This window comes from Peromyscus maniculatus, chromosome 7, assembly GCF_049852395.1.
Source record: "Peromyscus maniculatus bairdii isolate BWxNUB_F1_BW_parent chromosome 7, HU_Pman_BW_mat_3.1, whole genome shotgun sequence".
In the NCBI taxonomy this organism is placed as follows: domain Eukaryota; kingdom Metazoa; phylum Chordata; class Mammalia; order Rodentia; family Cricetidae; genus Peromyscus; species Peromyscus maniculatus.
The window spans coordinates 56,805,398-56,818,036 of NC_134858.1; the positions used below are offsets into that span (position 1 = coordinate 56,805,398).

General features: G+C 45.9%; 1 protein-coding gene across 7 annotated transcripts in view; it reads left to right on the plus strand.

Moving 5' to 3' along the window:
- Nucleotides 1-5,181: 5,181 nt before the first annotated feature.
- Parp6 (poly(ADP-ribose) polymerase family member 6) overlaps nucleotides 5,182-12,639 on the plus strand; it is a 34,019-nt gene continuing 26,561 nt past the window's right edge. For 3 of the 7 annotated variants that reach the window (XR_013052765.1, XM_006971472.4, XM_016003757.3), the window contains exons 1-7: nucleotides 5,184-5,314; nucleotides 6,364-6,636; nucleotides 9,867-10,061; nucleotides 10,635-10,712; nucleotides 11,539-11,633; nucleotides 12,006-12,066; nucleotides 12,297-12,387. Coding sequence is in view for 4 of the 7 variants with exons in the window: in XM_006971472.4 (XP_006971534.1) it covers nucleotides 10,059-10,061; nucleotides 10,635-10,712; nucleotides 11,539-11,633; nucleotides 12,006-12,066; nucleotides 12,297-12,387 (328 nt within the window). In the remaining 3 variants the exon portion in view is untranslated. Of the gene's footprint in view, nucleotides 5,346-6,363; nucleotides 6,637-9,866; nucleotides 10,062-10,634; nucleotides 10,713-11,538; nucleotides 11,634-12,005; nucleotides 12,067-12,296; nucleotides 12,388-12,639 lie in introns of all 7 variants that reach the window. The other 4 variants (XM_076576402.1, XM_076576403.1, XR_013052766.1 and 1 more) reach the window with 3 other exon arrangements.

A 12,639-nucleotide genomic window follows, 5' to 3' on the forward strand; every position in this document is an offset into this window, starting at 1 on the left:
GGTAGATTTCTGTGTGTTCGAGGCCAGCCTGGTCTACAAAGTGAGTTCCAGGACAGCCAAGGCTGTTACACAGAGAAACCCTGTCTCGAAAAACCAATATATATTATATATGTATGTGTGTATATATAAAATATATACATATACACTATATGTACCTGTATTGTACATATACATATATTACTCATGTATACATGCATACACATATATGCTGAGGCAGAAACAACTCTGGCTATGCCACTATGTGCTCTGCTTATATCTGGAGGCTCACCCCTACCTCAGTGCAGCAGAGCATCCATGGGATACTCTCCAAAAGAAAGCATTAGCGTCACAGAGACTCAGGGATCTCCTTGTTTCTTTCTAGCTTCAGTCATAGACTTTGGGCACCCATTGTCCTAAGGCTGTAGCATCCATCATGACAAAGCCAAGCTAAGCAGGAACTCAATAGTCTGCTTGTGGCCTCTGGGCCTCCCCCATGACCAGTATGTTTGTATATGACACAGCCTGCTATTCTTTGGGCTTAATAAGCTCAGAGCCAGGGCATGCCAGGTCGCTGGCTCCCAGACTGCAGCTTGGATCTGGATCTGTACTTCCAGCTTTCTTCTTCTGCCCTTCTCTGAGTTGACACTTGGCACATAATCAGTCACATTTTCACAGACCTTACTTACCCAGTTTATCATGATAGACTGAAAACTGAGTCTAGCATTCCCCAGAGATGCTCAACAGGAAATTCAGGGACTTGGGAAGAAAGCCTTTGGAATGAGCCTCATCTTCCAGGTAAGTAGTTCACAAATGGCCTGACATAGCCACCTTGGCTCCCGGACCCCCGACAGAAAGCCAGCTACCCAGGCAAGGTTAATTGTAGTTGAATAGGAACATCAGCTACTCATGGTTAGGCCCCAGCGCTGAGATGAGGACTTTATTATATCTCTATATCTTAACTCAGGTCCTCCGGAAAGCAGACTCCGGGCAAAGACGAAATGACTTGAGTGTGGAAACCCAGGGTGGTGGGGTGGGGTGGGGCGGTGGGTGGAGAGGGACAGGAGGCAGTCGGAGGATGATGTAGCACTGTGCTGGCAACTGCTCTACATAAGCGATGAAGAAAGCGCTGCTCACAGGGCAGTGCCAGCCCTGCTCCCAAGCATTCGGTATTGCAAGGAGACGCTGCATTGTAGAGTAGTTCACCGAGGGGATTTTCCATCTGCAACCCCTCCTCCAAGGCACACCCCACAAAACAACTCTCAGGTACTTACCAGGTGCATCTTTTGCCCCCTGGGTGTTGGGAAGGCCAAAGATGAAGAAGTAGAGACGCTATCTGGCATGGTCAGGTGCCTCCCACCAAGAAAGGGGGAGGTAGCTATGGGATCCAAGAAGGTGCATGAAGTTTGTGCCCAGTGCCTTACACAGGGTTAACAGCCAAGCACCAGAACCCTAGCACTGAGTTCCAAGCCAAAGGCATCTTAACTTGGAAAAGGAAAGAAGTACTTAAGTGTGGTTTTGATGATCAGGATTATCTCTCTCTCTCTTTTTTTTTTCTGGAAATTCCAGCATTTCCTGGATTTCCCATTTCAGTCTGTGGGTTCTCGCTGCCTTTAGATTTGGGGAAAGAAGGCTGGAGAGGTGGCTCAGTGGTTAAAGTGCTTGATGCACAGGCATGAGGACCAGAGTTCGGATCCCCAGCACCTACCATAAAAAGCCAGGTGGTGGACTGCTGTAATTTCAGCCTCAGGATAGAGACAGAAGATCTCCTGAGCAAGCTGCCTGGGGAGCCTGGCCGCACCATCAAGCTTTGAGTTTGATTGAGAGATGTTGCCTCAGTGTGGGGACATGGGCACCTCAAGGTGTGACTGAGGAGAAGGTTTTCAATGTAGAGATCAGGGTGAGTACAGCCAGCGGCATCTGGAAGAGTCCAGAGCAGGGAAAGAAAGTAGTAGACCAAACATGACCATGAACATGAGAGATAGGCAGGGAGAGAGGAGGACCAAGAGAGAAGGGCAAGAGAGCCAAGAGGAGAGAGGGCAAAAGAGAGCCCATGGCCCAGATGGCACAGTTACCCAGGAATGAGAAGGGGGGGGGGAGCCTGTGAACTGGAGAAGTCTAGGATAGGAGGCGGGGCGAGAGGAACTGCGGGAGCCAGGATGCCAGGACGCCAGGATACCAGGATGCCAGGACCAGGTACTTACTGAGAGAGCCTAGAGGCCAGCACGTGCTTTGGTGCTCATGGGCACCACCATTAGCCATTTGTCCCAGGTTTCTTTTAGACCCGACAGAAGAGATATGGTGGAGAATTCACAGCATTAACCTCTGGCATCCTCATATACATGTATACATGTGTGCCTCTACACATACAAATGTTCGTATACACACACTTCATAACACACATATGAAAGTGAAAAAAAGATTAGGAAAGAGAATTTGACTTTCATAATTAATAACATGCACAATTATTTTAGTCTTGGCAGTCTGGATTGATGGCTTAAGGCAGCAAAATTATACTGTTTGGGTTCTGTTGAAAATCTCAGGATTTTCATGCTCCAACCTCCAGACATCATCTTTCTTGTGCAGCAAAAACCAATAGAGTATGAGATTAAAACTGGGTTCTAATTTATTTATTTTTTATTATTTACTTTTTTGAGCCAGGGCCTCTATAGACCAGAGTGGCCTCAAACTCATGGTGATCTTTCTGCCTCAGCTTCCAAGTGTTGAGATTATAGGCATGAGCACCTGGCTAAAATTGAATTTTTAAAAAAAGACTGGAGTAGGGAGCTGGCGCTGGCTGCTCTTTCAAAGGAGCATCCATGACAAGTGGTTCACAACCATCCGGAACTTCAGTTCTAGGTATCTTAGGCGCACGCGCGCGCGCGCGCGCGCGCGCGCGCGCGCACACACACACACACACACACACACACACACACTGAAGGACAGAAGGACAGCTGGATCCAAAGATTCTGTTGAAAAGACTATGAGGGCAGGGGCTGGAGCCCATTTGTTAGAGTGCTTGCCCAGTGTGCACAAAGCCTTTGGGGTTGGTCCCTAGCACTACACAAAACATGTGATGGCATATGCCTGTAATCCCAGAACTCAGGTAATGGAGGCAGAAAGATCAGAAGCTCTGGGGCTATGTAGGGAGTTCAAGGCCAGCTGGGGCCACATGAAACTCTATCTTAAGAGAGGGGGTAGCTGTGAATTTGTAGTAAGTGTATTGTGTATGAGGTAAGTAAGCACAAGCAATTTAGTCATAGACACCCCCCTTCCAGGTCATCTCTCCAGGACCACATCAGTCAGCATGCTCGCAGTTTTGTCAATATGTGCTGTGGAACACTCTCCTCTGACCCTATTAGCCATTACCATTCATCAGAGAAGCAGTGTTTCCCACAAGTGACCCTTACAAGATTGGGTCTGGTGCTGGAGGGAGGCACAAGAGGAAATGTCTGGAATCTCCAGTGAGGGTCGAATGGCCCTCCTCACTCCCTCTTTCTATGAAGAGACATCAACAGACCCAATCTTGTAAAAGATTGCCATGAGAGCATGAAGATTCAAGTTCAGATCCTCAGGACTCATGTAAAAAGCGAGGTGTGGTGTACCATGTGCAATCCCAGCACAGAGACAGGAGGATCCCTGGGGATCACTGGCCAACCAGTCTACTGAAAACCAGTCAATTGAAAAGCTTCACTTTCAATGGGAGACCTTGTCTCAACAAGGAAGGTCGAGTGCACGCACGCGCGGGCAGGCACACACACACACACACACACACACACACACACACACACACACACACACACACACAGGCACACGGAGGAGGGGTAACTGACAAGGATATGTGTGCATAGGAAGCCAGGAAGATCATAATAATCTATAAAGCAGTTGATATTCACCGTGAGTACGTGAGCATGAGAGGGGAGGGGCTAGAGAAGGAATCCTGGGGGCTGTACGGTTTGGGAGTTTGACTTTTTATTCGCGGGACCAAACTCTTGTGTTGTCTTAAAACACTATGGTGAGCACATTTCCACAGTGCGTGGCTCTCAGAAGACTACGTGACCCTTGGTCATGAGTAGGGCAAACCCCTCTGAACTACTATGAACCTTTGCACTCTAAGACTGAAACATAGCCCTCTTTTTTTTTCAGTTATTACAGTGTAACAAATATCGAAGCTTGTTAGCAGCTACCTGGGGGCCTTTTGCTATATCCACACAGGAATCATGAGTAGGCAAGGAGAAAATCTAGAACCCAGTGAAAAATCCCAAGTGCTCAAACTAAGCTTTTCTCTCACATAAATCACTTAATTTTTTTAAAAGATTTATTTTATTTTATATGAATGAGTGTTTGTATGTGCACCACACTGGTTCTTCGTGCCCATAATGGCCAAAAGAGGGTGTCAGATCCCCTGGAACTGGAGTTACAGATTATTGTGAGCTGCTACGTGGGTGCTGGGAACCGAACCCTGGTCCTGGGCAAGTGAAACCACGGCTCCTAACTGAGGAGGCCATCTCTTCCACCCCCACTAAAATCTTCATTTAATTAACTTTTGAGATGCTCTCATATATCCCAGGCTGGCCTTGAATTTGTTATGTAGCTGAGGATAACTTAATTTTTCTGCCTCAACTTCCTGAACGCTTCGGTTACAGGCCTGCCGCATCACACAGGATTTACACGGGTGTGCATAAACCAAGGCTCTGTGTGTGCATGCTGGGCAAGCACTCTACTAAGTGCCCCGAGCCTCCCAAGGATGTTAGTCCCGGAGGCCAGGCAGATTCCAGCACACTGAGCAAGTATGCATGGGGGCGAGTCAGATTTGAGAATCTTTATTTTTTATTTCTTTTTTTTATTGCCTGGCTTCAACCTGCACCAAGGGGACGCCTCGGTATCTCTAGATAGACGATCTAGATTGCTGTCCTTCCGCAGTCCTCCCAACCACACGAGGCGACAAAGAAAACCATTATTTTTTTGGCGAACCCGGAGCGCCTCTTTCTCACTAGCCCTCAGGGACCCAAGGCACAGGCGCCACCCACTCGCTCCTTCACGCCCTCAGCTATCCGTCACTGCGCACGCGCGCCCAGGCCGGCGTCCCGGGGCGGGGACACGCCCAGGTTCAGCTTGCACGGCGGTTGGTCGGAAGCCAGGCACGTGACCGCAGCGTCTTTCCCCCCGAGCATGCGCAGAGGGGCCCAGCGTGCCCGGGACGGCACGCCGAGGCGTGGGTGCGCGACCTCGCCCGCCCGCCTCGGTCCCCGCCCCTTGGCCTCTGCCGCTCCGCCCCCGCGGGGCGTCCCGGGCCGCTCGTCCCCTCCGCGGCGGCCGCGCGCGGCCCGGGGTCGCCGTGAGTACTCTGTCGGCTGGCGGGTGGGGAGGTTTGCGCGGGATGGGGCGGGCTGGCCGGGCGGCGGGCGGGGTCCGCCCTGCTCGAGGGACCGAGTGAGGGGCGAGATGACAGGCTTCGCTCGCCCGGGCGGCTGGCGGCGGTTAACGGGGAAGGCCGGGGCTGGGGGCCTACGGGGGACGTCTGGAGCAGAGGCCTCCGGCGCAGCCCTGCCAGCGCGGGTGTCCTCGCGAGCATCCCAGCCCTTTGCCTCCGCGGTGCCCGGGTTAGCGCTGGCCCTCGGGAAGCGCCCCTCCGCGCCCGGCTTCGCCCTTTTGTTTAGTAGCTTAGTCCTTCTGACACTCGTGTTGGAGTTTTCCCTCTCCTAGCACACAGAGCTGGGAGTCGAGCCCAGCGTGTAGACGTTGAGATCAGAGGCTTCTCTGCCTTGGTAGATGTCAAATGGTCACTCTGAAAAGTGCCTGTGGACCTAGAGAAAAAGACCTTTTGTGAGTCGTCCTGAGGATTATTCACCTTTGGCAGAATCTAGTAGAAATAGATCAAGCGTGTGCGCAAGCTGCCATCACCCAGAATAAACAAACACTGAGCGTAACAGCACTCTTCTCTGGTGACTCTGATGGTCTCTCTTTGGCCCAGCTCCTCTTGAAAGGTTCCAGCCCTTTTTTTCTTCTCTTAGTGCATTAACCCCTGCATTAGTTACTGCCTCATCACATGAAAAATGGATATATTTAGGACCTATCAAATGTTCGAGTTCCCTGCGCAAGTTATGTGACTTACCTAGGTTGGAGTATTAAATATATAACATGAAAACTTTGAACTAGGTCATCTTTCGGCCCCCTCTTCTTTAGTGTCTGTGAATTACATGACCCACCACCTGCCTCTTTCCACTCTCCGGCTTTTAAGTCTGCTCTCCATCCCTAAGGGAAGAGTATTTAGAGTCGAGGGTTCGAGTCTCTTTGACTAAAACATCCTGGTTTGAAAAGTTGGTCATTTCATAACCGTCTTTTCCTTGGAAAAACTGATTTTTTTTTCCCCTCTCCTTTTAATAGCAAAAGCCAAGCAGCAAACCTTGAAAAGATGCTCGCTTTTTCTTGACTTCTTCGGTGAAAGACCTTTGAAAAAGTTGGCACTTGTAGCCTAAGCTGCCATCGTTCTCCTACTCACCCCAGGACAACCCAGGCTGGACAGTAGTGCTTCCTTCCCTCTGTGTTCCTCCATGGTCGTCCACATCAGCACTTGACTGTTTATTTTCAAATCTCAAAAAAAAAAAAAAACCTCCAGTCCCCAGAACGTCATAATTTGCTTCTCGGCTGCTCTTGAAGGTGAAGGAAGTCTTGACTTTTAAAAAGCATTTTGTGGTGGTTGTTGATGTATAGAAGCAATGTTTAAGTTCTTATGTTTATCTCCTATCTAGCTTAGGTACATAGCTGAGGGATCATTCACTAATTCAGTAAATGTGTTATAGAGGCTGAGAACAGTGAAAACAGTAAAAATCTTTGCTTATAGAGCTTTTAGTCTGGCAAGAGACAAATGTATGTTAGAGTAGTCAGAGTGTGGGGAAGGAAATAATTGGAGAGGGATAGGGAATGCTGGTATAGGTATTATTATTATTATTATTATTACTGTAACTAATTTTTTAGTGGATTTGTTTGTTTTTCCCCTAGACAGGGTTTCTGCATGTTGTTTTGGAGCCTGTCCTGGATCTTGCTCTGTAGCCCAGGCTGGCCTCGAACTCACAGAGATCTGCCTAGCTCTGCCTCCCAAGTGCTGGGATCAAAGGCGTGTGCCACTGCCGTCGGCTAGTGCAGGTATTTTATATAGGGTATTTAAGGTGACCTTTGACCAGCGTGTGAATATCTAAAATGGGATCCTAAAAGGGGAGAACAGTAGAGACAAGGCTGTGTAGTGGGACTATGCTTGCTGTGTTTGAAGAACAGCAGGGAGACAAGGGGAATCTTACTGTTCATGTGTAGAGTTGACTTTCTAGGGAGAGCCTTGATTTTAAATTGCAGTTTTCCAACTGTATACCAAAAACCAAGAAGTATAAGAAACCCTTGTGTGGTGTTATTTTGTTTGTGCTTTAACAAATAAAGCTTGCCTGAAAAGATCAGAGGGCAGAGCTAGCCACTAGATAACCATCTCCACCAGGCAGTGGTGGCATATACCTTTAATCCCAGCATTCCTCAGCATCATCAGTTACCAACTTTTTTTTTTTTTTTTTTTTTTTTTTTTTTTTGAGACATAGCACCAGACTGGCTGAGAACTCAAAGAGATCCACTTGCCTCTGGAATGCTGGGATTAAAGACATGTGCCACCATGTCTGACTCAAAGTTATTAACAATTTGCAAAATTTATTTCATCTGTTTTCCCACTTATTTTATTTGGAACTGGGGTAGTACTTAATTTCTAAAATTAAAAATAAAACTCTAGTTGACCTACAAAACATTGAGTTTTTCATACATATAATTGTACTCTGCTCATACTCATCCCCGCAGTAGATTTCAAAACACTTACCAGATACCAGGTTATCTCGTCTCTAAGAACTTCAGTTGTAATTGACTTTTGCATATTGTTTTTTGATCAGTGAGGTAGTACTGTCAGCTCAAGGACTGCTGTGTAGAGTTTGCTTTGGTGTTGTGTTTTATAGCCACACACTGGACCAATTACTGGGTTTAACTTGGTATCTGAGAAGAAATGACAGACCCTTGAAAGATGCAGTGACCTAGTTCTCAAATTTTATCATGCAGCATAATAACTTTAGGGCTTGTTAAAACATCACTGAGTTCCAGCCCTGGTTTTTCTACTTCACTAAATCTCAGGGTGAGGGTTAAGAATTGGCATTTTAACAAGTTCCCAGGTAATACTGATGCTGTAGGCACACCAGCCTACTTAGAACCAACGATGTAGAAAAGTAAGGTTTGGAATCATAATAAGGACCAAGAACACCCCTGAGTAGTGTAGAGTGGGTTAGATTGAGGTGTATGTGGAGCCAGGAAGGACTAGAATAGTGATTCCTAGTTTTGGCTTAGTAGTAGAGAGCATTTAACTGATTTAACTTTTATGATTAATTCCTATGAAACTGTACGAGTTGGTTATGGGATAAGGCTGTGTGTGTGTGTGTGTGTGTGTGTGTGTGTGTGTGTGTGTGTGTGTGTGTGGTCTAAGCTGAAAGCTCCCCAGCCGATTGGAATGTATAGGTAATGTTAGTGACCTACTGATCTAGAGAGCAGCAGAAAGCTTTAAAAGCCTACTATTATAGTAGCTTTGACATCCTTTACCATTCAAGCCTTCATAATTTCATAGCTGAGTGTTTTTTCCTGATATGTTGCAAGTGAAGGCTTCAGTGGGGCTAAAAATAACCTGTTACAGGATGAAGGTCTTCTAGGATTAGAAGTGGGGGAGGAGCTTAGTGCTTTTCTGAGTGCCTGTTTGATCATTACTATAACTGTGTGGAGGTTAGGTTCCAAGACAACCCTGTTAACTCAGACAGTGTTTACCAGAGCATCGTCAGTGTTACTGAGAACTCCGTACATTAGATGGTTGTAATAGAATGGCTTCTAGTAATACTGCTTTTATTTTTCAAAGATTTACTTTTGATTTTTTGAATATGTGTGTTCAATCCCCTGGAGCTAGAGTTATAGGCAGTTATGAGCTGCCTGGTGTAAGTGCTGGAAACCCAACTCAGGGCCTTTGTAAGAGCACTCTTAACCGCTAAGCCATCTCTCCAGCCCCCTTGAATTAATTTATTTTTGAGACAGAGTCCTCAATGTAGCCCAGGCTCACCTCAAACATGTTATCTTCCTGACCCTAGATCCCCCTCCTTATTGCTGGGACTATGGGTGTGCACTACCAAGCTTAACTAAAGCTGATGTTTTAAAAGCAATAATGAGGGATTAGGGATATGGCTTGTTGGTTAAAATGCCTGCCATGCAAGTGTGAGGACTAGAGTTTGGATCCCCAGAACCTATATAAATGTCAGGTGGGCACAGTGGCTATGTTCCAGCTTTGGGAATGTGGGGATAGGATCTCAGCAAGCCTGCTAGCTAGACTTAGATCTTGTCTCAGTCAGGCAGAAAATGAAGGAGAAAGACTCCAAGAGTCAGCCATGGGAGCCGACTTGTATATACATTTGCCTGCACACAATACACCTGCAAAGAAATAAAAAGTGATGATGGCTCATTATGAGAAAATAGGAACAAAGTCTAAAAAGAATCTGGTTCTGGTTCATAATGCTGGTGAGGATTGGTATTGTGAAAGCTGTTCATAAATTGGACACAGAAGCATAAGCAATTGGTCCTGCCACTGTTACTTTTCGCCTTAATCTTGTAGACTAGAGCAGATACTTACTCCAGTCCCAACTTTCAACTTTCAGTGGATTACACAAATGTATATTCGACTTGTAGTGCTTTCAGCTTGGATAAGAACTACCAAAGTATGTGTGTTTGCATGCATTATGCCTCTTTACATGTGACTATATATGGATAAAATATACCTGTATATATACTACCCAGCTAATAAATGGTGAACCCAATTGTTAATCTCCTTTCCACAGGACAGTGACTTATTACCACAACAGCAGAGCCTGCCATTCCCAGCAGATCGACAGTACCTATGACATCATCACCTCCTTTTTCTCATCCTGTGATCTCCTAAATGCTCATCTTGTTGGCCTGGGTTCAGTTGGTGGTATGGAGGGGTGCTGCCTAGCACAGACCTGAGAGTGTGTGTGAGACCCACTGACCCAATGGTGAGGACTGACTCCTCATGTCTCCTAACTAATCATCTAAGGGGCAGATAAGACAAAAAGCTGACTTCACCTTTTCCTGGTATTTCCCTTCTCTTGCCCTTTTGGAAATATCTATTTGAAGTTAAAGGAAGGAGGAGTGTGGAAACAGTGTTACTTGAACTGTGTAGGCCTGTTCTCTTCAAAAGGAAAGGGAGAGGTAAACACTTGGAGATAGAAGAGTAGGAGTGAGCTTTGGCTGTGGTGGCTTGTACCCTAATCCCAGCACTTGGGAAGCTGAGGGAGGTGAATTGCTGCAAGGTCCGGGCTAGCCAGGGCTACATAGTGAGACCCTGCCTCAAAGACAAAACATTAAGCGAGAGAGGTGAGGAAGTGATGATGGAGAGCTTAGGTATGTTTTCCTCTGTCCCACTGAGTCAGAGCTAGACTATAGATAATATTGGACTCAGGAAGAGTGAAGTGCAAGGTGTAAGAGGATTAAGTTATTAAGGCTTCAGTTATTCTATCACAAGAAATGTGATGGTCTGTTTCCCATCCTGTTACCCTACACTAGTCCATGTTGTTGTTTATCTCCAGGACATCAAAGGCCAGTTCTGGAATGATGATGATTCAGAAGGAGATAATGAATCAGAGGAGTTCCTATATGGAGTTCAGGTGAGGTTGTATTCCCTCAAACTCATGTTGGATGATTTAGACTTTATATGCTGGGTACATCAAGAAGGAAAGAAGTTCTGCTGAACAGAGATGAAGTAGGAGAAAATATTAGTGGGATCTGATCTGACGGAAATCTTTGAGAACTGATGTGTTGTCCTTGCTCATGCCTAGGACTTGTCATAAACTACATCCTCTACATGAAATTATCATTTTCTTCTCATTTCGTCATTAGGATCAAATCTTAAATGGCTCCTAGAGAATGCTCATTATCATTGCTAGGTAGAAAAATGCAATTGCTACCAATTGCAATCCTAAGCCAAACTGTTCAGACTCTCAGGACACTCTTCAGATAGAACTCATCTGAATTTTCATAAAAGGCAAAATTTAGGAGGGAAAGCTAGAGCTTGAGAATATGAACTCTTTAAGAAAGCCTGCTTGGAGCTGGGCAGTGGTGGTGCACACCTTTGATCCCAGCACTCAAGAAGCAGAGGCAGGTGGATCTCTGTGAGTTCGAGGCCAGCCTGGGCTACAAAGTGAGTTCCAGGAAAGGCGCAAAGCTACACAGAGAAACCCTGTCTCACAAAACCAAAAAGAAAGAAGGAAGGAAGGAAAGAAAGAAAGAAAGCCTGCTTGTTGGCCTACTGAAACCTTCTTAGACTGCGGTAGAGAGACTTGTTCCATGGAATTTGTGCTAGGGTTACAACCAAGAGCCTATGTGCTGGCACTTTGGTTTTTCCTGTTCCTGGTGTATCTTCATATTCTTTTTACTTTCTTACTTCCCCTTTGTTTATCTCTTTCTACCTCACTATTTTCACTGCTGCACCAGGGGAGCTGTGCTGCTGACCTGTATAGACACCCACAGCTTGATGCAGACATTGAAGCAGTGAAGGAGATCTACAGTGAGAACTCTGTGTCTATCAGGTGGGACTCCACTTCAGGATGACAAGGATCTTTAAAAGGCTAGAGTTTCCTTTTGATGGTGTGATGGACTGATAAATTTATGAGTTTAGCAATAGAAGAAGGTTGCTCAGAGTATTTAAACATGGTTGACTATAGGGTATAGGAGTTAAAACTACTTTTCTTAGCTATTCCCTCTCATTCTAAATAACCTCTAGCCACTAGTTCCCTTTGATGTAAGAAGGGCTATGGTCATAAGTGATCTGATACACAGCTAAGATCTTAAGTATGGAGCTACCTTCCACCCTTCTCCTGTTTCCAGGGTTAGTTCTTCTTTACCTCTCTATTCCCTCCTCTCTTAATGAGTCTCACCTGTGGTTGCCTGTGTCCCTGTAGAGAATATGGAACTATCGATGATGTGGACATTGACCTCCATATCAACATCAGCTTCCTCGATGTAAGTAGTACCAACAGCATGTGTAGCTTGCCTTACGGATTTTTTCATGTAGGCTTTGTGTCTTGTTCTTGAGTGCTATATTTGGAGCATATATTCTTCATCTCTGTCTTTCCTAGACCATCAACAGACACTGGTGTGTACTGTTAGGTGCATGTGTGTGTCATATAGTGGAAACTTGTAGTCTGTTCCTCTCTGTGGTAAACCAAAAGCTATTTCTCTTACTCTCTTAGGAGGAAGTATCTACAGCTTGGAAGGTCCTTCGAACGGAACCTATTGTGTTGAGGCTACGGTTTTCTCTCTCCCAGTACCTTGATGGACCAGGTAAAGGCAGTGACTTTGGGCAAGTGGATAATCTATGTGTGGTCTGATCCAAAGTCCTAAGTTAACTGAAGTAGAAATAAAATTGGAAATAAGACCTTTGTGCTCACCGTCTGTTTTCCATTTCTTGTCATTAGTGTCCTCGTCCTCAGTCATCTGATAGCCTTCTTCTTGACTAGTGAAATTGTTTTCTCTGATTTGAAGATATTTATTCTTATCCAAATCTCTCAACTTCCCACTGAAAATATTTGAAAT